The sequence below is a fragment of the Polistes dominula genome, unplaced genomic scaffold (assembly GCF_049000335.1).
Source record: "Polistes dominula isolate Pdom_NZ unplaced genomic scaffold, Pdom_raw_medaka contig_77, whole genome shotgun sequence".
Classification (NCBI taxonomy): domain Eukaryota; kingdom Metazoa; phylum Arthropoda; class Insecta; order Hymenoptera; family Vespidae; genus Polistes; species Polistes dominula.
The window spans coordinates 9,162,245-9,186,443 of NW_028301152.1; the positions used below are offsets into that span (position 1 = coordinate 9,162,245).

Genomic DNA, 24,199 nt, shown 5'->3' on the forward strand with positions numbered 1-24,199 from the left:
ATCTGTCGTATCTCCAAACGTTAATTCGATTATGCTTGCCTCGTATCAAATCGGTTCCTCTTATAAGCTACCCATTTTTATTCACGATATAATACGATTTATGTATGTGGAAAGAATGAATTAATGAGAAAGAAAGAGAGATGAAAAAAGAAAGAGGGTGAAATGTCTCTCTCTGGTGGGATAGTACAGTTAACTACATGATCAGAAAAAGAGTCTATTTTATTCCCAAGTGTGATTAGGGACAAATGATATGCGTATGTAAATATAATCTAAACGCGTGCATAACCAATCAGAATTAAATCTGTAAAAAAATGATGGTTTTTTTTAACCAGTTAACTGTGGTGCCCAGAATAAAACCATGACAACTATACTCGTCAATAGACAAAATCGTGTCACTTCTCTCCATGACGATTTATGCTCGTCAATAGCACAAAATCGTGTTACTTCTCTCCATGACAAGTATACACGTCAATAGCACAAAATGGTGTCACTTTTCTCCACGACGAGTATACACGTCAAACTCGTTATCAGTTAACACTGGTTAATCGTTATATAAATCTTGTGAAAAATGTTTCATAAATCAAGTATAGTATTATCAATGAGTATCTAACATAATATACATATTATCACACAGATTATTAACGGATTGATAAAGCCCAAACCTACTACGGATTATTTCACATAGTCATATACAAGGTAAATCGTTCTAATTTTGTCGATGAAAGCTTGCAAAAGCTTATCGCGTTCGTCGATCGGAAGCACGTACTTAATTAGAAACGTACGCATCGTTTCGTGCTCACGATATTGTTATGACCTAATTAATATCTGTGTTCTCATCCGTATTACGTTACAGGAAAGTTTTGCCTTTAAACGAATGAGTATCCATTATATATGTGTATGTATATATAGATATTTATTTGTATATACATAGATACGATATCCATTCTATGTCTAGCATTCGCGCTTATCGATAATGAATAGTTCCTGTTGCTAAAGTAAATCGAGCGTATAAGTTACGTTTGATTCAACTCAGTGATTTTCCAAGATATTTATTCTTGGTGTTTCTCTTGATGTTTCAAATAAAAAAAAATATATCGTTTAATTGATGCTTATTAAAATTGATTCTTATTTAAATTGATTTCATGTTTATATGTAAATCTTATTGACATTAAATAGTTTTTAATAGCTTTGTTAATATAAGATGTTTTTATTGAACAGTAAGTATTGTATTTTTATAACAAAAAAATTAAAATAGATGTAGTAGATTTTATTTTTAATGACAACCTAATAATAAGATTTCAGAAATCTTAATTAAATATTTTTTCTTATATATGTTATAAATATGTTACAGTAGATAAATTTATTACAAATATTATCTTAAATTAGATATATTATAAAGTATACAAAAACATATACATAAGATTAAATTAATTTATTTTAAAATATTATTATATATTATTATATATTTTAAAATATAATTATTTTATTTTACTAAATTATTTTGAAACATAATTCACAATTAATTAATATTTGTAATATAATAACAATACATAATTTAATAATTAATAAATATATTTAATTTTTGAAACAATATTAACCAATATGTATATAAATAGTATCATTTTCTTAAAAAGAATCCCTCATAGTGTTTAATGTTTATCTTTCGTATTTGTTACTAACATATTCCGTGAAAGAGGGAAACAATGGATGTAAATGTAACACAGTATGTATTCTCATTCAACGATGAAAATAGGAAAGAATAGTACGCTTGAATATAGTAAAATATGTCACGTGAAAGACGGATAGTAATCTAAACGCATCCTATTCTATCTCATGACTGGTTAGCACAGCAGAGAGGGTTTCCCATCGATGCGTCGTTGGAGAGTAGAGTAGGATGATCCTGTTAACAGGATCAAGACTTACGCTAGGTCGAAGGGTTCTTGTTATTCGCCGTTTTGCTTCTTCTTTCTTCTTTTTCTTCCTTCATCCGATCCTTAGGGATTTTTATTATCCCCCTCACGCGTACGTCAGGAAAGTATCTACGATTCTACTGTGTTAACCCGAATTCATTTATTTTACGAAATAATCGAATTAAATGAATTATTTCTCATCTCCCCACTTCTTTTTCTTATTTTTTTTTATTTATTTTCTCGTTCAATATTTGACATCTAATAATAATAATAATAATTAATAATAATTGACGATTTGTTTTATACGATCGTGATATCATATTTTAAATGAATTTAATTTTATTCGAATAAAATATTTTTTCTAAGGGAAAAATAAAATATAATAATATTTTATACTATAACTATTATTTAAATTATAATATATATATATATATATATATATATATATATATATATAATTATATATTATATTATATAAATTATATTATATAAATTATATTATGTAATATATAAATTATAATATAACTAGGGGTGCCCCGCCATGCGTTACTGTGGCTCACAATCAGTCCGATACACACGTCTTTAATTCGAAAATTTCAAACTTTTTGGAATAAGCTGTAACAATCTGGACCGTTTTAATGAAAATTTTTATTAAAAAATTATTACAATATCTAACGTCATTACATGTACATTTATCACAATTCGACCAATCGATAGCGTGTGAGTATTCCAGTCAACGAATTACCTTATACCGCCATCTGTTAGAATCTTATCGAACTAACAGAGATAATCATCACTCCTTGTTAATAAACAAATAATTCGCAATAAAATAATATTGCGATTATAAATTGAGATATAAACTATCCTATCTTTCAAGTTGAATGAAACTGCATACAGTGTGCAAAATTGTATTAAAATTAGTTTAGTAGTTTAGGAGTCTATTGCGGACAAACAACGTGACACGTAATTTATATATATTAAGATTATAATAAAATTGTATTAATTATTATATAATTAAATAATTATTTATATAATTATATTTTAAATTTAATTTAATATTTAATTTTGAATAAATTTAATAAATTCTATAAATTAATATTTTAATTTAAGCTAATTGATAATTTTTTTTAATTCAATTAAGTAATTAATTAAAATTTTAATAAATTTTATAAATTTTATAAATTAATATTAAATGATTAAATAATTTTTTAATTATATATTAATTAACCCTTAGAGTGCTATGGACGAATATATGCGTTTGGTAAAAATTACCAATATACAATATATATCAAAAAATATATTATTTTATAAATACATATAATATATTTCATATTATAATCATAACAAATTAATCCTATTTGAAATTAATATTTTTTAATATTCTTATTTTAATACACTAGACATATAACAATGTTTAAATCAATAAACAAAATGATGTTTTATAACATACACGCTTATTCCACTATTTACATTTCACTCGTATGAGAAACGTAAGAAAAAAAAAGTCTTGAATATATTTTTCTTTGTCTTAAATTCAAGCACCAATTTTTTTTCTACCATCGACTTAACGATTTGCAAACATAGTCCTCTTCTCAGCTTGTTCTATTCGTTACATAGTTTTTCCTATTTTTTTTTTTTTTTTTTTTTGAATGTGTTACATCTGAACGAGAAGAGATGCTTGGACTGGGTGGAAATGGTAGAAAGAAATGAAAATAAAAAAAGCTTTGGTAGGAAAAAGCTCTCTTGTAAACGAAAAAAACATGGACTAACTTTTTTCTTCGAGCCATTGTTTAAATTAACTCAAACGAAAGAATATGAGGATGAAAACTTGTTATTAGTATAACGATACATTTTTTTTATCTTTGTTTTTTCTTTTTTTATAATTTAAATAACAAAAGGAAAAAATGTGTAACACATTATGCCATCTAGTGATCAACTAAACGAAGAATAATTTACATTTCCTTTATTGGAAATCAACGTAATTGAAATAAACTATTGATTAAAAATTATATTTTATTTTATAAATAATATCAATTGTAATAAATAAACGAATTTAATTATTCATTTAATTAAATTTGATTTAATCAAATACGTAAAATAAAATACAAAAAATATTTTAATGCATAAGATAAATTTATTTGCATAATCTTTTTTTTATAACATTAATTTCTATTAATTAATAATTTCAAAGGTTGTAAACAAAAAGGAGGATAAAATTACTTTAAAAAAAAATGAAACTTTGTGTTGTTCTGATAAGTAGGAACCTAATTTATCAAAGGTGGATCTCTTTTAAGTATCCATTTTAATAAATTTCAAAGAAATTTATAAAGTTTGATGGCTTACAATCAACTGATCCCACGTAAACGCAATTATTTCCTATTTATAAAACTAAATTATTGCAATCACACGAAGAAAAATTATATCTTATCTATTTCAAAACAAAAAATAAGTCATTTTATCTGTCTTACAACCTTTGGGTTTATTTTGATATGAAAACTCTATAATCTATAGATACAAATTTAATGATAACAAAGAAACAAAAAAAAATTGAATAAAACAAAATATTAATTGCAAATATATTTGCATTAATTTCTAGTTATTATTATTAATGTTTTTTAATAATGTTAAATAAAATTAAACTGTTCGTAACTTTTTTTTATGATTAAATTATAAAGAAAACAACACAAATTTTTATTTTAAAACGGAAATGATTGTATTGATAACAAACAATGTTTAAAAAAATGTAGAACAAATAACGATTAAAAAAATTAAATATTCTTATAACATAAAATTGTTTGTAATCATAATTCTAGTAACTTTAAGTGATAATTCTATTATTAAAAAATCACCCACATTCAATGAAAAGATATAATAAATGATATCAGCGATAATTTTAATTAATTTTATCTTACTAATTTAAAGTGAATCGATATATATATATTTAATAAGTCAATATCATAATTTTTTTCACGTAATGTATAAATCTATCTTCGTTAAAGATGAGTACCGATAGGAATGACAAAAATCCAAACGTGTGTAAACGTACTTAGTATCGTGTCTAAGAAAAAAAAGAAAAATAATAAATCTAATCAAAATGTCAACATATAAATTTTCAGACGCAAATTAATGTAAAGATTGCATCACCTAAAATTATTATTAATTTTTAGTTTTCTAATTTTTTTATGGTTATTTTTTTATACAATATTAAAAGATACAAGAAAAGGAATATTTCTGAATTGAAATTGCACAATAAAAAAATGAACAGAAAACGTAGATAATTGTATTATAATTATAATAATAATAATAAAGACATTGTTCTTTCTTTTTTTGTTTCATTTCGTTTTACATGATTTCACAGTAATATAAAATAAAATAATTACAACATTTGTTTCAATTAATCAATTTATAAATCCCCTTACACATGAAAGTAAATCATGAACACTTGATTGATATCATTATTGCGTTAAATCTTTAATAAGTTGATAAGAAAAAAAATGATCAATACGATGCGTAAGTACTTGACGTGATGATCAATTTAGATATATTTTCATTATTTTTATCATTTTCTGGAATCCCTCAAGTGTAGGATAACTTCCGTACTTTCCAACTTCAACGTCATTGTACTCATTGTCGTACACTTCAATAGATATAATTAATCTTGAGAAATCTGAACTGATTTCAAGGTGGATTAATTAGATTAATATCCCGCCACAATGACTAGTTGAAAAACGTGTATATATATTGAGGTAATGCTGACAATCATCAATAATCATATCACCATGCAGGTCTTCACTACCTTGTTAGTTGTTCTTCTGGCAGTTGCCGCTTATGGTGAGTAAAAAACAATCAAATATGTGCCCATAATTACGAAAGTGTTCTAAATCATGTATCTCTTGTTTCGAAATATTTAAAGATTTATATTTGAACACTATATGAATTCTATATAATATTGAAATAACAAACATTATCTAACGATTCATTTTTGACAATATCGTGAAAAAATTACATTGAATTTATTTATATTAAAATAATGTGCTGTGAAATAACTGATAATTTTGACTTATGTTAGACCATTTTCATAATTATGGGCACATATATCACAATCTACATAATTATAACATTTTTTTACTTACATGTATAAAACAACTTACATTAAATACTTTAAATATAAACAAGAAAATTTCTATTTTTTTTTTTTTCATTAATTATTTTCATAATAATGTAATTTAAATATACCATTTTATTTTGTTGATCAGGCAACCCAGCTGGTCGTGTCGTCGGCGGTACTGATGCACCAGAAGGAAAATACCCATACCAAGTATCATTGAGATCACCCAGTCATTTCTGTGGTGGTTCAATCATCAGTTCACGTTATGTCCTAACTGCTGCTCATTGTCTTGTCTCGTAAGTGTCATTTGTTTCAAATTATCTAACGTTTCAATAAATATAAAACTAATAAATTTATAACTTTTGCAATATTGTTTGTTTTTTTGGTATTCTTTTACAGAAAATCGCCATCACGAGTTACTGTCCATGTTGGTAGCGTTTTATTGAAACAAGGTGGACAATCTTATCAAGCAGACAAATTGATTGTCAATAAGAATTACAATCCTTACAAACTGACCAATGATATTGGTCTCGTCCATGTCTCGGAAGATATTCAATTCTCAGAATTAGTTCAACCAATTAAATTGCCATCCAATAACGCAATTAAAGCTGGAGACAATGTTGTTTTGACCGGTTGGGGAAGAATTTACGTGAGTGATCATTCAATAAAGACAATCAATTATTTTATAAAAAAAAATATGATATTTAAATGATTTTCTTTTTTGTTATAGTTGAATGGACCTATTCCAAATCACCTTCAACAACTTCAATTGGCCGTTGAAAGCCAACAAAGCTGTCAAGCAACACACAGAGGAGTACTTGACAGTCACATCTGTACGTTTACCAAGTATGGTGAAGGTGCTTGCCATGTAAGTTATTTTATAATTATATTAAATGCAATTATTATTTATTTGAAATAATGAAAAAAAATTAATGAATTGTTTTTATCTGTAAACAGGGTGATTCCGGTGGTCCACTTGTTTCCAATGGTGTCCAAGTTGGTATTGTATCTTATGGACACCCATGTGCCGTAGGATACCCAGATGTATTCACAAGAGTCTACTCATTCGTCGATTGGATTAAACAAAACGCCGTATAAACGCAGTAAAAACCCGAACAATATGTTAAACTATCTTTTTGTTATCAATAAATAAATGACGACTTATGTCTTTCATAAGAAATCAAATCCACTTTTTTCAAATTAATTTTTATCTTCACAATACACAATTCAAAATTTATTATTATTTGTATTTAATCTCCCTAATGAAACAATGAAATAAATAAACGTTAAGTTAAAGAAACATTGCATGTGTATAAACATTACTCAAAACTACGATTTCTTTTGTTATCTTATTGATGCTTCGTACAAGATCAAAATTTTGGTCAACTACAGTGACAAATATGATTATCATTTACTTATTTACAAATACACTATTGGAATTTGAGATATCTAACAATTTGTTCAGATAAAACAAAATAAAACAGTTCGTAAAATCTATAATCATAACCTTCTTTTATATCAAATAGGTTTATGATATCTTTAAGGTATTGCTCAATAAAAAGATTACCAAAAAGACATTAAATAACATTAACACTACAGATTATAAATAAAAATATTTGTATTCTTATCTTATTAACACGTTGATTAGTTTTAAATAGGTCAATTTGTAAAATTTTTAATGAATTATCTATAATAATTAATATATTTAAATACCTAAAAATAATCAAAATACAAATTATTTATTATTCATAAAATGAATAAAACTATCAATCTGTGATAAATAATATAACCATTACTAATAATAAATAATTATTATTTATTAATAAAAATAAAGTGTTCATTATTTATTAATAAAATGGAAATACATTAATTTCCAATGGAAGCTTAAATAAAAATAAATTTTATTTTCTTATACCTATTGACCTCTTTTTGTAGTCTAATTTAAAATCTTATCAAAAAAGACCAATATATCACATATATGTGCCGATAATTATGCCAATAAAGTCCAAAGTTGAAGTCCACAATAAAATTCCAAAATTAAAAATATTAATTTTATGATTTATTTTATATGTTATAATTATTAATATTATATAATGAATTATGAAATCAATTTGGACAATTTTACAATTAGTTCATTGTTATAATATTCGACACATATATGTGATATTTATATAATATATATAATTTATTATATATAATTATATTATATATTTATATAATTATTATAATATTTTTATATATACATATATTATATAACTTAAATCTTCTGCAAGAAAAACATTATCTGTAACATTAATCTTTCCAACCAAACTGTAATAGTGCACCTGTTAAAATACTTCCTATAATAAACAAATAAAAATATATTTATTTATATTTCTTATATCATTTGTATTTGTAATAAAAGGCACAATCTTATCAAATATTATGAAAAACTAGGTAAAGATACAAACAACCTATAAAAAGTGGGATTTTCATGGTTTTTCCAAATATATATATAGTACATAATATCAACGATGCATTAAGTATACTGCAAACAAGTGATTGAGTGATTAGTGAATTAAAAATAAAAAAAAGGTCTATCAGAGCAATTGTTGATAAACAATCTAATATATATCTTGTCTCAAGAGACACTTAACTCATTTCTTCAAAGTTTCCCCATTTCAAATTTCAAGTACTACAATATTTTATTTCATAAATCGTGATGTAATAGAAACCCCGATGTAATGACTATTTTACAAACTCACTAAAGTTTCTTAATTTTGTAAATGTTAATAAAATTTCAAACATTAATTTTCTCATTCGTTTATTGAGTGTTGGAATTAATTACCATCTGACACTTTCCTTGTATGATTTGTTCAGCACGATATACCTTCCAGCAAACAAGATAATCTCTTGTTACTTTAAATAATGTATAATAATTGATTACAAGTAATAACGTCATAGATAGTACTTGGTACCATTCTGTTGTGCGTATTAAAATAAATAATTGTGTACCAACAAGCAGAAGTTGAAGACCCAGCAACGTACATAGAAGCATTGTGGGATTACTGAATAAAATCTATGTAACAAATAAATTACAGATATATTTAAAATATATTTATATTTATATAAAATATATATATATATATATATATATATATATATATATATATATGGTCCGACAACCAAATAACATGATGTTACAAGTGACAACAAAATAATTCCTAATGAATAAAAGAAAAAACAATTGAGTCAAATTTTGTCGATTTAAATATCGAATAATCCACTCCAGTTCACATTTTCGAATAGGATACGATTCGTACCTTTTTTAGACACCCTGTATATATTTTCTAAATAATTCAATAAAAAGTTATGAAAAATAATAATAATAAGTACTTACATGAAACCTATAATGACTTCGATTTCCTGGTTCTGCAGCAGTGCAAAGACCCTCCGAACGATATGTTTCTTTTTTATATTTTACAATCGATCCGTGTGGCCATAAAATGGCATCGTTCCATAATTGCACGTATATGGTGCTATTACGATTCTCAATTTTTACCCAACGCCCTAAATGAAGGGCTGCTCTATGTAATACATCGCAATACCTAAATTTAACGATTGAACATAACATGAAAATACTAATAAATCTAATTAAAAAAAAAAAAAAACAATTCATTATTATTTTATATACCTTACTGGATAAGCTTGAGCAAAATGAGCACTTATTCTTCCAAGCCAAAACAACACAACATATTGTACTACCCATTGTACATTAAAATGTAAGGATTGTGGTACAAATATGATAGGTGCAATACCGCAAATATAAGCTGTAGTACATGACGCAAATAACGCTATTTTTAATCTATGATTAAAATCTGAACTAAAAGTTGAAACTTCGGCTCTGATTGCTGATGCACTTAATGAACAATTGTGTAAAGGTGTATCTATAAAAATATTATATAAATTTTACTGTCTTATTGATAAAACTATCTCAATAAGTATCAAATAATATACCTAACAAATATTTCATTCTTTTATCTTCTTTAATGTGTCGAGGTGCCGCTGACATATCAAAGAATGGCGATATACTCATACCAAATGTAAAAAAATATACAATTATACTGCTGAAAATAAACAATTATACATATGTAGTGTTTTATAAAATATGATTGGAAATATATAGCTAAGAAAAATACTCACGGATAAGATAAATAAAAAAGTTTCATTAAATTGTACTTTTCCGCCATATGATACAAACACCAAAGTAATATACTCAAAACAATAAATAATAAAGTTATCCTAAAATATAAAATATTCTTTAGATATTTGACATAACAATAATTAAATATTCGTAATATTTAATTTGTAATATTATACCTCATTAATTTTTGAGCTATATGAAACCAACGAGTTGGGGATGAAAAATCAACTAATCGTCTTAACAATGTATAAACAAATCTTCGTGCTACCATAGTAATAATAAATATGAGAAGATAAGGATCTATGAGATAAAAATTCTGAAACAATGTACACATATAAAATATTGTATTAAATTGCCACACGTATATGAAAACAATTTTTGTATGTGTAATATATTTACTGCACTGTCAAAAGAATAAAATATATTTAATGAAAGTAACATACCATGCTGTATGAATTATATGAATGAGATAACCACCAGACAGTCCTATACAAATTTAATAATTGTAAACATGCGGCAATAATTGACACGACTAATGACAAGGCTTCAAATGTCAATGGTCCATCAACCGGTACCATTGGAATAGGTACATGTTTTGGTGCTAACAGTTTTCCAAAGTTATCATCTAATTTTTTTTCATCTCCACCACTTCCAAGTACTCTATCACCACTGTTACTTCTTCCAATGGATGAAGTAAGACTAAATTGTGATTTACTAGTCGGAGCACTCCGACCACTAGCATTTCTTCGTCCACTTGGCATAATACAAAAACTCACATGTCCAACACTTTATATATATCTGAAATAACAGCAAAAAAAACTTTATGTCACATACCAAAAATCGGCACAAACTTTCCGAACAACCCAATAATATAAATATTATACTATTTGTTATTAAATTTATATTAAAATTGGATTTAAATTCATATGTGATAGATATATCATATAATGCATATATAAATATAATATATCAAAATATGTATGTATTGTGTATAAACATTAAGTTTAAGAACATTAAAAATATGAACAAATATTCTTCTTACTATTTTTTATGTATTTTCCAATAAATGTTGTTTTATTAAAATATTTTGCCAGAACATCAGTCCTTTTTTTCTTTTCAATAAATAACTAACAACGTTTGCCGTTAATTTAAAGTTTAACGTTTTCTGTTTTTGTTATTTACACTAATCATAGAATATTTAACACAAAGAGACAAACTTAAAAGTAGTAACACAAAATTGACATAGATAGACATATAATATATGATTTCTTATTATGAATGTTATGATCGATCGTGCATGGTTAAAAACCCTAAAACACAAAAGCTGTAGGGGAAGTTGTTTATGTTAGAATGGAAAGACTGACAGAAACTATTGAATGGTGATTTTTCTGATGAATCTTTTTCTTATGTATAACAGTAATACAATATATATGTTTATCTGGTTTAAAATTTAACGTTTTTACATATAAATATTATTTAGGAATAAATTAACATTTTTTAAACGCTTTTTTAAATTGGACTTAAACTACTTTTAATTAGAGTGTAAGCCTTTCTTACCAATCTACCTGTTACATAACAGGGATTTTTGCACACCGAGAAAATGTAGCTTCTAAGCTAAGTTCACGTTGCTTCCAGAACTAGTCCATTGGAAATCTTATAGTATCTATACTTACAGATATTAAGAAAGCAGACAAAGAGATTGGATATACCTTGTAATGGATCCATGGATGAATCTCAAAGTGACTGGTAACAGTAGTCACAATTATTTTATGATACCAATTAAGAATGGAAGATTATTATCATATTCACTATACTCATCAAACTTATCATATTTAATTAATTATTAATATTAAAACAAGTAATTGCAGTAGCACTGTGCAATATTGGTTTTTAATTTGAAGGAACACTTATTAAGTGAAAGTGTGAGTATTTTTCATGTATGCCCAATTTATTACACTTATGTTTTACTTAATTTACTTCTGCTAATTATATTAAATTATATTTCATTTCAAGTATTATAAATTTATTCATTTATATATTTATAATTTGAATAAATTTTCAATCAAATTGAAATGTCAAAAAATATATTTGATGAATATGTATTTGCAGATGTTTAGTCCTGTACCAATTAAGTACGAATATGTAGGAGGAGAAGATGTTAGCAGAAGTGGCAGGATCGATACTTCAGATAATTCTAAATATCCTTTGTTTATCAATCAAGACCCTGAGTGCAGATATCGTCCGTTACCACAATTTTGGGATTATGCACAATCTTCTGCAAGTATTCCTCAAAAAGAAGACGCTTACAACTGTCAGGATCTACTTCAAGCACAAGTAAATAATCATTATAATTGTAAAGGATATCTGCTATTCTATTCCACACTATGTAATCATAATGACTATTTAGTTTATTCTTCTAAAACTAAGAATTTGACTGAACTTATATGATATGATAAAAGAATTAATTTGAATTGGAAACATAATATATAATTTATGTTACATCAAGTTCATGGTGTTAACATCCATGTCAACATATCAACATTTATTTTTCAATGATTCTTAAAAGAACTGGTTGTTATGTTGATATTATTAGAAAAGATATAGAAAAAACAAACATAATATTATTTTAGGAAACAGGTTCTTTAACATATGTGAAAGATTACTTTCATCATGGCATATTATTTCAACTTAATCAACATCAAGAAGAGGCTGCTACTCAAACTCAATTTTCTGAACAGAGCCAACAGAATTTGGCAGATGAAGCGCAGTCACCGCAAGGATTACAGTATGCACAGCAGTCTAAAAGTGTGAATCAAACATCATCAACTGTGCAAGCACATCCCTCAATGAGACATAATCGTCCAGGAAGACCTCCAAAGAGTTCTTCTGAAACAACAGTGACAAAAAAATTAAAGTGTCAGTGTGAAATATGTTTTAAAGAATTTGGTCACAAGAGTAATTTATTTATTCACATGAGAACTCATAACGGAGAAAGACCGTATAAATGTAGTCAGTGTGAGAAATGCTTTACTCATAGTGGAAATTTAGCAATACATATGAGGACTCACTCGGGTGAAAGGCCATATGGTTGTCAAGTATGTGGTAAAATGTTTAGTCACAGTGGAAATTTATCTACACACTTGCGTACTCATTCTGGAGTAAAACCATACAAATGTTCAGTATGTGGTAAAGAATTCCGACATAGTGGGAATTTGTCAATACATGAAAGGATACATTCTGGTATTAAGCCATTTCAATGTAAAGTCTGTGGTAAAGATTTTTATCACAGTGGAAACTTAACAACTCATATGAAAAAGCATACAGTAAACGTTAGCGCAAATGTTGAAATTTGTGACAATGGTACAAAGCAAATTCAAAATACAAAAGATCATGATGATGTTCCTCATTCAAATTCACTAAATAATGTAGCATTGACTTCACCAATAAGTGATATTGAAATTATTCATAATACAGTTAATCCGGTTCCTGTAAAAAATGAATGTATTGATGAGCCTAGATCAGATAATGCTATAATATCAAAACCAACGACTACTTAAGTTACTTTTTTTTCCTTTTTTTTTCTTTTCTTTTCCTTTTTTTTTCTTTTTTTTTTTTTAAGAAAGAAAACTAAATAATGTATAAAATTTAAATTTTATGATTATATCCATATAAGAACTCTCAGTAGAAAGATATATATATATATAAATATATACATATATATAATTTTAATGGAAAGCTCAGTAAAAAATTATACATATACGAGGTGTATCCAAAAGTAATTAGGCTAGTTCATTAAACATGTTTTTATCATCTGATAACAAATATACATTATCTTCTTCAAAGTAGTTTCCTTAACCCTTTTGCTACGGGGCGGATCTCCGCCGCGGTACTCCCGCAGTACGGCGCTCTACACCGAAACAGTACACGGTGCACGCAACGTTCGAGCCGGTGTCGTAAGACTGATGATCGAGACATTTGGTTTATTATTGAAGCCCGTAAAAAACAAATGATGCAAAACGAAAGACTCACGCGGCATGTCTAGAGTGAGATACTCTGTGCATAGCAACTGCAGGCGCTTATCATATATACAATTACGCGACATCTTTAGCGGGAGCGACTATAGCCGCTCGTAGTATCTCAGCGGCATCACATGGAAAGCGACTATAGTCGCCCGTAGTACCTGAGTGGCATCACATGGAGAGCGACTATAGTCGCTCGTAGTAGCGAAAGGGTTAATAAAGCTCTCTATTGTCATAGGCATTCTTCCAACTCTTCAAAATGATGCCAGAAAAAGAATAATCGTTTTTTACGATTTCACAACCATTTAAAAATGCTTTGAGTAATTTAAAAACTTGTGTCTTTTATAAATCTTTACAAAACAATTTGCAAATTTCTATTTCATTTTTTGATTTAAATTTAATTGCTGAATATGAGTTGAAATTAGAAGATAATACGAGATTACAAGATATAAGTTTCAAATAGCGACACGAAATTTATAAAATGTTGCCGACATCTAAGAATCGAAATAAATTTCATTACTTTTTAGATACACCTCGTATATATGATTTTAACAGAAACATTTTTTATATTATTATGAAAGTACATTTTTATAAATATTTGAAAAGTATTGCAATATGAAATCTTTTTTAAAATGTATATTTATGACATTGATAATTAATGACAACTATTCTATAAATTTTTACGTTTTATCTAATTTTAACATATATATATATATATATATTACTAATTGCAAATATAATGGTATATATATCTCTAATTATCTAAGAATAAACTTTTGTAAAGCATTTCTTTTATAAAATATTTATTTATGTTAAATATAACATTCACAAAATTTCTTATAAAAGATATAAGTAATGCTTTGCCTAACATGTGTATAAAAGTTAACAAGAATTGTAATTTCATATGTTTGCACCTATAAAACAAAACAATTTAATAAATAGTATAATATGCGATGTATTACTGTGCAAGATTTCAATTTTCACATTAGATACATTATTCAAATAAACAATCATTTGGATTAAGAATTATGTTTTCAATCTGCACAAATTCACTATAAATCTTTAAACATGATTAATACAATAATAAAGAACTGAATATTAATGATATAGTTAAAAAGTAAAATATTTGTAATCTATGTTAGCATAATTACGGTATATAAAACTTCCTTAATAATTGTTGGCCTATAAGTTAAATTGTCAATAAAATCATTGGTATAGACTAGGTATAATGTAAATAAACAATTTTTCATACATTATAATGCATTTAATAAAAATTAATATTATTATTTGGTAATATTAAATGTGGACATTAACGTACCACATTTAATGGCACGGTCATATTACGTGGTAAACGAGTTGTAATAGCTTCTGCTATATCTTCTGAGGCTTGATACCAAGAGTACTTTCCAATAATGGGTACTTCTTCCACTGGTAACTTAAAAGATACTAATAAGGTCAAACAAAGACCATCTCCATCATGATTTCCACTAAATTCCACCATTAATAATCCATGTGGTTTGTGTGGTGCCACGTCTGTTCCAAAGATTTCCTACATACATAATTAATAATTCTTTGCTAAACTAAATATGTATATACATATATATACAAGATGATTATAGGAAACTTGGACGGAATACTGCTTTTTTCTAAATGAAGATAAAATAAAAAAATAGAAAAGGAAAATATCGCACGGTATCCTGAATTGTAATTTTCTATGACCTTAGTATTTTTTACACACATGTGTCGATGTACTCTCACCCGGTGCAATTGCACATATTTTTAAATGCATCTATACTTTTCTATTTCATAAATTTCTTTTGCTTATTCTAAGTATACAAGCATAAAAGTAGAGATGCTAAGATAGAGAAAACTAAAATTATATTTATTCTAGACATATATTTAAATTCAACACTTACAGTCATGAAGTTATGCAACGTGGAAAGAAGACTACGATTAGGATTGATTTCACAAACAGGCAAATGAAGCAATCCTGTATCCAATGTAACCATGTGTAATTTGTTCCTGTGAATATATAATTTTTAAAATGCTACAAAATGTTTAACATATTTGCCATTAGTTTTACATAATGTACAATCCAATTGTTGAACAATATTATAGAAATATATACTAAATACATATCCATTTTGAAGAGCAATTATATTGTATGTATAAAAAAAAACGCATCTTTAAACATTTGTAAAAGATCTATGATGTAGTTACAAAAATATTTTTATAAGATTGTAATCATTTTCGATTAATGTTTTATTTAAATTATATCATTTTTCATTAGTATTTGCAAGTAGCACAAATAATTTATGACATAACATATTAATACTGATAGTTAATCTTTATATGAAAAAAGCATATGATAGGATAATGATTAGTATAATTAAAGAAATAATAATAATAATAATAAAGATTCATTAAAAAAGTGCATGCAAAACAAAACATCGCATTAGCAGTAAAGAATAATTTAAGTAAAGATATATATATATATAACAGATAAAAATAAGGATATGCCATGCGATTTGAGTGTACCATTTAGTAATTGCAGATCAAAATGAAAACATTCTTAACCTAAGTGCGGATGTATATACATGTGTGTATATTACGTTCAATCCAATTAATCCATATTGTCCACATTCACAGTCATAATTGGAAGATCTTCTTCATGTTAAAAAAACTATCACCATTGATTCTACTTTAAACTGAAAGTGTGATTACTAAATGAAAAAAAGCATGGCAATGATATATTTATAAATGAATATATACTTTGACAATTGTTTAACTTGTTGAATATAATAATAATAATAATAGACTTACGTTGCTCTTTTTTTAGCAGTAATTATTAGTTGTAATAATAGTTTGGAAAGTGGTTTCGATAATGGCATTATATAAGGATGCTGTAAACCGGTCTTATTTTGAATATAATTTCTGCCTCTTTCTATTAATGGAATAATATCATTAGATCTAAGCGGTAAGTCTTCTACATTATGCACCCAACGTGCTTGCAATGATTCTTCGTTAGCTTCATCCGATGTTTTTATATTACCACCAGATATATCACCTGTAAATACAAAACGAAACCACGAACCGCTTGCACATTCCACTAATATTAATGTTTTAGGTTCTATTATAAGTCCAGTTTCCTCTAAAACTTCTCTTTTCACAGCATCTATTAAATTTTCATTACGTTCAACTCGACCAGCAGGTAAATACCATTTTCCACTACAAGAAGCTTTTGCTTCTTGCATCATTAATACTTCATTTTTATCATTTACAACTACTGCAGCTACAATATATGTCACAGTTTTTTGACATATTGGTACATAATTGGTATCTGTAGTAGTGTAAATATTTATTCCACCTAAAGTAATAAATACATTCAAATAAATAAATAATTTATGCAGCAATCCCTAATATGTTCTACATGTGTATTACGGAAATGAAATTCATTTGATTTTTATATTATTTATATAAGCAGGATACATATATTAATGATTATTTAATTATTATATATTTTTAAATTAAAATTGATCAATTTTTTGAATACAATATACTAACCATCCGCTTCATGTTGAACGGAATGTGCAATATACGTGTCTTCATTTAAATTTTGTCCAGCAAGCAATAATCGAATGTGTTCCTCGAGTTTTTCCGACATTTTATTTAGTAAATATTTAAATATATTTATTGGAAATACGAAAATTGGAAACTAAGATTTATTAAAATTATTAATTCTGATACACCCTTGGTGCCATTGCCTTGATTTTTTAAGGTTGTAAACAAAGTGAAAGGTGACAGGCAAGAATGTGATGAAGTTCCATGAATTTTTGACCTAATAGTTTAGAAGAGAAATTCCCTATAAGAATTAGGCATAGACAAAACACAGCATGAAAATAACCTATGAAACATGTCTGAACATTGTGTTGACATTATTTATCAGGCTAGTAAACCTTTCATATAAAATTCAATAAAATGTTGTAGATTTTAACAAATAGGATGTAATTATTTTAAATGGTATAAGATTCATATTTAATTATTAAAAAAAAATATATATATGTATATATTGAATAAACCGAAAAATGGATGCTTTAAATGTATTCATTGCAATTGCTCTTATACATTGTTCATTATTTTTTTTCGACACAGTTTTTAAGGTACAGTATATATAAACATATTATTACGAGATATTTAAATAAAATTTAAACACAAATTCATATATTAATATACGTTTATTTAGACCTGTTCACATTTTCCATACATATATTTTTTGAAAAATACTGGATTAGAAGTTCACTTAATGCGAGTAAAATGGTTTACCACTGTATTCAATCGCAAAATAATCAAATGGGGTATGGATCGGTCCAAGTTTTGGACAGCATGGTTCAATACTGGTGTCATTATAAGTATTATTATTTTACCAATTGTAATGATTGCAATTTTAAGAGCAACATTTAATATATGGACTGCTGGACCATCCGCGGATTCTAAAAATTCACCTGTTTTATTAGAACCGATGGTATTGTAAAAATATAATTAATGAATTTTTTATTTTTATATTTGATATTACTATTTATAATTGTAATTATGTTTTTTAATTACAGTTACCTGGAGTTGATATACCTTTCAATGAACTTGGATATTATACAGTAACGTTAGCAATTTGCACTATTGTACATGAACTTGGTCATGCATTAGCTGCAGTCAGAGAAGATGTACAGTTATATGGTGTAGGAATGTTATTAGCTTTTACTATACCCGTAGCTTATGTCAATATAAATAATGAACAATTTGAATCATTACCACTACGTAATCGATTGAGAATTACATGTGCTGGAGTATGGCATAACATAATTCTTGCAGCTTTAGCTGCAGCAATTCTTGTACTTTCAACATGGTTCTGGGCTCCTCTTTATAATGTTAATAGTGGAGTTTATATTAAAAGTATTTCATCTGTGAGTAAACCAAAATTAAGAGATGAATATACAGATGTCAGAATTTTGCATAACTAATTATTTCATCTGTAGAATTCACCTTTAAGAGGCCAAACAGGTCTTTTAGAATATGATATAATATATAAGATAAATAACTGTCCTGTTAAAAATAGTGAAGACTGGTATCAATGTATATTAAATACTATTCATCGACCTGCTCCTGGATATTGTGTTAAACAATCTTTTATTCAGGTTATACAAGAATATTTAACAATATAAACTAATTAATTTTTGCTTACTAATAAGTTTGGTTTCATTTAGGAATACGATGAATCAGTACCACCTATACAAAAGAATAACGTAGTAAATTGCTGTACTTTGGATAGTGAGACAATGGGAAGTTTATGTTTTGAATACATCGAAGGGCCACAGGGTGCACCTCTTCATTTACCACCACATTCCTGTCTTCCAGCAAGAGCTATGATTAATCAGTCTCAAAATTATTGCCAAACAAGCCACGAGTGTTCCTCTCAAGACACACATTGTATAAAACCTTCTTTAGATAATGTAACTAAGGTATGTAACATTTGGTTTATTATAAATTTTGCAAAAAATATTCCATGCTTTAATGTTTTTACAATGCTTTTACAGATCGTACAAATAAAACGTAAGATGGGAAAAGATGTGTTGTTTTTTGGACATCCAGCTGATATTTACAGAACAGTTGATGTATCAGATTGGGTTCCTAAATACAGTTTTTTAAAGCCTAGCATTCCTGAATCTCTAGTCCTACTTTGTAAATATATCACAATGTTTTCAGCTGGATTGGCTGTTATTAATGTAGTACCTTGTTTCTTGTTTGATGGTCAGTACATTATAAATATACTTGTTCTTTATATATCGAATGTAATACCTTATAATAGAAATATTAGAGAAGCATTAACCCTTACAATAACAAGTATAGGTACCATACTTCTTAGCATAAATATAGTGTATTTACTTATTAATAAATATTACTATAATTTGTAACAATTTAATCTTTTTTATAATATTGGCGGTAAGGAAGTAAGAGAAATTTATGCATACTTTGCATTTGCATTGTATTTTCTTAAGATATCAGCTATTGTAAAAATGATATATGTATTATTTTATAGTACACTTAACCCTCGAATTGCACGATTTCATTTTAACACAATTGAAGAAATGCAAAAAAACTTCCATTTGCTTAGCACTTACATTTCAACTTAATACAGTTAGACAAATGTAATTACATTATATTTTTTGTTTACAACATTAGATAACAACATTAGATTAGAATAAAAGTAAAGAACAAGCTAAAGATAGAATATAATTAAGAAAAAAAAATGATTGAAAGAAGACGTATACTATTTCATATGGATTTGTTAAATTGAATTCGAGTTGCATGATTTCAATTTACATGGCATGTTTAAAAAACCAATCTATCGTGTAAATCGAAAGCTAAGTGTACTTAAAAAGCAATAGCAAACGTTCCTTATAAATATGAGGTAATCTAACGATCGCTATCGTTTTGCTGCTGCATCTGCATCTAGTGCTAAAAAAATTTGAAATACAATTTAGTTACAAGAAATTGGTAAAGTTAATTAATTAATTCATTCATTCATTCATTAACTTACTTTTACCATCACAGGCAACTATTTTTACTTTATCCACTATAGCAATTTCCTGTACCTCTCGAAACTCAACGTCATTAAGCATAAATGTCCAAACATTATCACAAAATCTATACGTATTTAATTTTCCAGCCTAAAATATAAGTAAGACAAATTCTTCATTTATACTATCATATTTTCATAGAAAATACAAGTGATCACAACAATTTTATTACCTTAAATGTAAGTCGTGATTTAACTCTAGTAGCAAGTGCTTGATTGATTGCTTTATCAAATTGTAATAATACCTTTATGGCAAGTTGTGGTGTAATTTGTCCATACTAAAATAATATCTTTATTATTATATTTGCTATTGAAACTTATGTTTTTTTTTATATCTTCAATTGTAAAATATACAGTGAATCATAGGAGTATTCTGGAAAGGTTTGACATTCTCAGATTACAGCAAATTTAACTTGTTTATATTTAGATTAATTAATGTATTGTACAATGCAAAGAAATGTCTATCAAGTATTAGTTTTAAAAATATTAATTTTATTTTCATTATATCTTGTGTAAGTATGAATGCTCTTATCAAATTGTATTTCTTTAACAATATAAAATATCTTTTTATAATAAAATCTATATAAATTGTTTAAAATTAAAAATGTGAGAGTTTGAATACTCTTATAAATCACTGTATATACAGAAAGTATTACAAAGATAAGAAATTATCTTATTAGACCTAACCTCAAAAAAAAGATAATGTTTTAGATATAATTACCTGAATCAATTCATCAAGACTTTCTTGTAATGTATTTCCTAATGTTGTATTTCTATACAACTGATACGACATTTTCTTTTAAATTATATTTAATACAATATATAAATTTAAAAATAATTCTTATTGAGAAGACAACGTAAACCAGATTATTTGTTGACACTACATGAACTTAGGAATGCATAGCCCATGACTCATATTCTTAACTAGAGTTTTCAGTGATAAATGCAAACCATTCACAATTCTATACCTCAAATTGCAATAAATATTTACATTCCCAACAGAGTGCGCATGAAAATAATTAACCAATCATATCGCAGTTAGACTACTAATAGAAGTGTCTAGTGAAAAGACATAAATGAATGTGCAACAATGTAAAGTGCAACCAATGAGAATACAACTTATCAGAAACAAGAGAAAGGAGGGAAATACAAAGTCAAATTGTTATCTAATATCACTAAAGACATATTTTAATAATTTAATAATAAATAATTTATAAATTTAGTGCTGATGTAAAAGAAAAATTAATTAAAATTGTAGTATGGTATATGATTGGTTAGCTTATACCTTACATTTAAAAAATAATAATAAAATATTTGTTGCAACACACACACACACCATACTTTTTTCACACTCAGTCAGGAGGATGCATCGAATCCGTCCCAAAATTAAATTACTCACGCATTTATGAATTTATTTAAATAATTATAACCAGTAGCTTGTGCTGACTATGACTTTTTATCCTCAGTATGATTCAATATTGGAGAAACCTTAAATATCTTTACTTACTATTTAAGAAGTTCTGTGATGGCTCCAAAACACACCTAATTTAAAGCAAATACTGCAGTTGCACTAATGCAGTTTCTTGTTTTTCTTTTGAAAAAAATTCAGCGAAGAATTTAATCCATTTCTAAGGAAACAAATCCGTTATCATATCTGCAATAAAAAATTGAACATAACAATTAGTTATCTCTGCTACAGTGATTTAAAATCAAATAATATACAGTATAATGAAATATAAAGAAAAATGAATACTTACAATGCATTCTAATCGGTTGAGAACCAACGGCATCGTGGTGATGCATCTTATGTGAATCTAATAACGCGTTATAAACGAATATAAAAAACTATAAATGTATGAGTTTCTTATCACGACCGATATTTTCTTAAATGGCGAACACTGACTCTAATTTGCATTTGATTTTCATTTATTACTCGCCCGACACTGACTCTACGAGTAATTCAAAGACTGCTTTGAACATAGTCAATTGAAACGATTCAAATTCACACTTATCTTTCATACCAAAGCGCGGTAAGTTTGAAATCATCGTTGATGCACCGACTCTAATACGCAAACTGTTTAAAGATAAAAATACAATTTTAATCGAATAAAATCTAATGCAATTACTGTTTAGCTCGCAGTTAATTGAATATATTATAAATTTGAAAAATAATTCGGAAAACGTGATGGAATTTAAATTAACGAACGAACGTGCTTCTAATCCGTGATTTTAATTATAAACGATACAATACTCACGTATATTGCTTCGCGCACGATTGCAATCTGAAACAGAAATAAAAAGCAATACTATTAATATCATTATTATTAATAAAAATCATTTAAAATTTTGATGGAATTATTTAATACAAAAATATACTCACATTGAATCTTTATCGATGAATGCACGATAGGTTTCCTACCTAGGATGATGATGATAATACACAAGCACTTGCAAACTTCACAAAAAAATTTACAAACACTTACAACACTGCAATATTCTCATGATAATCTGAAACAGAAATAAAAAACAAGATTATATACATCATTGTTATAAAAGCATTATTATAATTATTAAGAAGATATTTAATATAAAAATTAACTTACATTTATTCTTCATTGATGATTGCACGATGAGTATCTTACCCCTAGGATGACGTTGTGTGAATAAAAATAAATTAAAAAGTAAAATCACAAAAGCTGAAACATACTAAAGATTACTGTAAATCATTTGTAAAAGCAAGGAACACATTACAAGACATTTTATCATAAATATTCAATGTTAATTATAAAAAAACAAATGTAATCATCTATAAGAATTGATATAATTAAAAGTAAAAATTAATAAATATTTAAGAAATGTACCAATGAATGCAATTATTTGTTTGATAGTGCATGCTTTATATTTTAATAAACAAATTCAAGCAATATCAATTATCTAGATTTCACTAGTTGTATAAAATTATATAAAAAGTATGTAATGTTAATAAAAATTATATATAAAAATCTTTAAAGTTGTCTAAATAAAACAATAATTGTATCAATAAACTCAATAAATAGTAACATAAAAAATATACCATTTTTTATATTATGAACAATTTTTTAAAGTGTTAAAATTAACAGTATAACGTTAAAAGAGTACAATTATTAAATAATTTAATGCCTAGTTACTCTTGCCGGTCTTAACGTGTTGAAGGACGGATAGGGGAATGAGATACGTTACTGTTTATCCTTGAGAGTAGCGAGCTTTCAACGGTGTTTGTTTTTATCTCATTGTTAGCTCTAGCATTGCTTAAATACGAAGGCATATTAATATACATTTATACTTCGAGTGTACTTCTCAACGTTATAA

The 24,199-nt window shown here is 26.4% G+C and overlaps 6 protein-coding genes across 9 annotated transcripts; 3 read left to right on the forward strand and 3 right to left on the reverse strand.

The window, feature by feature from the left end:
* Positions 1–5,317: 5,317 nt before the first annotated feature.
* LOC107065911 (chymotrypsin-2) lies at positions 5,318–7,203 on the forward strand. Its single transcript, XM_015320014.2, has 5 exons — positions 5,318–5,741; positions 6,167–6,314; positions 6,418–6,667; positions 6,749–6,886; positions 6,976–7,203. Exons 1-5 carry the CDS (start codon positions 5,660–5,662, stop codon positions 7,114–7,116), a joined length of 759 nt encoding a protein of 252 aa, XP_015175500.1. The 5' UTR covers positions 5,318–5,659; the 3' UTR covers positions 7,117–7,203.
* A 1,601-nt stretch (positions 7,204–8,804) lies between these two features.
* On the reverse strand, positions 8,805–11,461 carry LOC107065913 (transmembrane protein 39A). Its single transcript, XM_015320017.2, has 8 exons — positions 11,244–11,461; positions 10,645–10,999; positions 10,378–10,517; positions 10,201–10,299; positions 10,015–10,121; positions 9,692–9,944; positions 9,398–9,605; positions 8,805–9,076 (listed from the first exon to the last, which is right to left on the reverse strand). The coding sequence occupies exons 2-8, from the start codon at positions 10,960–10,962 to the stop codon at positions 8,822–8,824; spliced, it is 1,380 nt and encodes a 459-aa protein (XP_015175503.1). The 5' UTR covers positions 10,963–10,999; positions 11,244–11,461; the 3' UTR covers positions 8,805–8,821.
* A 384-nt stretch (positions 11,462–11,845) lies between these two features.
* On the forward strand, positions 11,846–14,263 carry LOC149030743 (uncharacterized). 3 transcript variants are annotated; one of them, XM_089178432.1, is made up of 3 exons: positions 11,846–12,123; positions 12,311–12,535; positions 12,940–14,263. In XM_089178432.1, the coding sequence occupies exons 2-3, from the start codon at positions 12,311–12,313 to the stop codon at positions 13,756–13,758; spliced, it is 1,044 nt and encodes a 347-aa protein (XP_089034558.1). In that variant the 5' UTR covers positions 11,846–12,123; the 3' UTR covers positions 13,759–14,263. The 3 variants fall into 3 exon arrangements, with proteins under 3 accessions (XP_089034558.1, XP_089034557.1, XP_089034556.1); XM_089178431.1 differs by having other exon boundaries at positions 11,852–12,123; positions 12,832–14,263; XM_089178430.1 differs by lacking the exon at positions 11,846–12,123 and having other exon boundaries at positions 12,278–12,535; positions 12,832–14,263.
* Positions 14,264–15,462: 1,199 nt separating this feature from the next.
* Positions 15,463–18,042, reverse strand: LOC107065914 (8-oxo-dGDP phosphatase NUDT18). The gene is made up of 4 exons (XM_015320021.2): positions 17,785–18,042; positions 17,044–17,587; positions 16,137–16,242; positions 15,463–15,769 (listed from the first exon to the last, which is right to left on the reverse strand). Exons 1-4 carry the CDS (start codon positions 17,882–17,884, stop codon positions 15,530–15,532), a joined length of 990 nt encoding a protein of 329 aa, XP_015175507.2. The 5' UTR covers positions 17,885–18,042; the 3' UTR covers positions 15,463–15,529.
* A 123-nt stretch (positions 18,043–18,165) lies between these two features.
* S2P (membrane-bound transcription factor site-2 protease) lies at positions 18,166–20,194 on the forward strand. 2 transcript variants are annotated; one of them, XM_015320016.2, is made up of 6 exons: positions 18,166–18,380; positions 18,464–18,742; positions 18,828–19,178; positions 19,251–19,409; positions 19,479–19,733; positions 19,809–20,194. In XM_015320016.2, the coding sequence occupies exons 1-6, from the start codon at positions 18,306–18,308 to the stop codon at positions 20,184–20,186; spliced, it is 1,497 nt and encodes a 498-aa protein (XP_015175502.1). In that variant the 5' UTR covers positions 18,166–18,305; the 3' UTR covers positions 20,187–20,194. The 2 variants fall into 2 exon arrangements, with proteins under 2 accessions (XP_015175502.1, XP_015175501.1); XM_015320015.2 differs by having other exon boundaries at positions 19,479–20,194.
* Positions 20,195–20,240: 46 nt separating this feature from the next.
* Positions 20,241–21,768, reverse strand: TfIIA-S (general transcription factor IIA subunit 2). Its single transcript, XM_015320022.2, has 4 exons — positions 21,573–21,768; positions 21,025–21,129; positions 20,813–20,942; positions 20,241–20,730 (listed from the first exon to the last, which is right to left on the reverse strand). The coding sequence occupies exons 1-4, from the start codon at positions 21,642–21,644 to the stop codon at positions 20,699–20,701; spliced, it is 339 nt and encodes a 112-aa protein (XP_015175508.1). The 5' UTR covers positions 21,645–21,768; the 3' UTR covers positions 20,241–20,698.
* Between the last annotated feature and the right edge of the window lie 2,431 nt (positions 21,769–24,199).

Coding starts and splice junctions, on each gene's coding strand:
- LOC107065911 (XM_015320014.2), top strand. CDS start 5,660: ATGCTGACAATCATCAATAATCATATCACCATGCAGGTCTTCACTACC. Junction 6,668..6,748: donor CCGGTTGGGGAAGAATTTAC/GTGAGTGATCAT, acceptor TTTTTGTTATAG/TTGAATGGACCTATTCCAAA. Junction 6,887..6,975: donor ATGGTGAAGGTGCTTGCCAT/GTAAGTTATTTT, acceptor ATCTGTAAACAG/GGTGATTCCGGTGGTCCACT.
- LOC107065913 (XM_015320017.2), bottom strand. CDS start 10,962: ATGCCAAGTGGACGAAGAAATGCTAGTGGTCGGAGTGCTCCGACTAGT. Junction 10,518..10,644: donor CATATAATTCATACAGCATG/GTATGTTACTTT, acceptor ACATTGTTTCAG/AATTTTTATCTCATAGATCC. Junction 9,945..10,014: donor AAGAATGAAATATTTGTTAG/GTATATTATTTG, acceptor ATATTTTTATAG/ATACACCTTTACACAATTGT.
- LOC149030743 (XM_089178430.1), top strand. CDS start 12,293: ATGAATATGTATTTGCAGATGTTTAGTCCTGTACCAATTAAGTACGAA. Junction 12,536..12,831: donor AGGATCTACTTCAAGCACAA/GTAAATAATCAT, acceptor ATATTATTTTAG/GAAACAGGTTCTTTAACATA.
- LOC107065914 (XM_015320021.2), bottom strand. CDS start 17,884: ATGTCGGAAAAACTCGAGGAACACATTCGATTATTGCTTGCTGGACAA. Junction 17,588..17,784: donor CGTTCAACATGAAGCGGATG/GTTAGTATATTG, acceptor TTATTACTTTAG/GTGGAATAAATATTTACACT. Junction 15,770..16,136: donor CGTTGCATAACTTCATGACT/GTAAGTGTTGAA, acceptor TTATGTATGTAG/GAAATCTTTGGAACAGACGT.
- S2P (XM_015320015.2), top strand. CDS start 18,306: ATGGATGCTTTAAATGTATTCATTGCAATTGCTCTTATACATTGTTCA. Junction 18,743..18,827: donor CTGTTTTATTAGAACCGATG/GTATTGTAAAAA, acceptor TTTTAATTACAG/TTACCTGGAGTTGATATACC. Junction 19,410..19,478: donor TTAAACAATCTTTTATTCAG/GTTATACAAGAA, acceptor GGTTTCATTTAG/GAATACGATGAATCAGTACC.
- TfIIA-S (XM_015320022.2), bottom strand. CDS start 21,644: ATGTCGTATCAGTTGTATAGAAATACAACATTAGGAAATACATTACAA. Junction 21,130..21,572: donor GTCTTGATGAATTGATTCAG/GTAATTATATCT, acceptor ATATTATTTTAG/TATGGACAAATTACACCACA. Junction 20,943..21,024: donor AATCACGACTTACATTTAAG/GTAATAAAATTG, acceptor CTTATATTTTAG/GCTGGAAAATTAAATACGTA.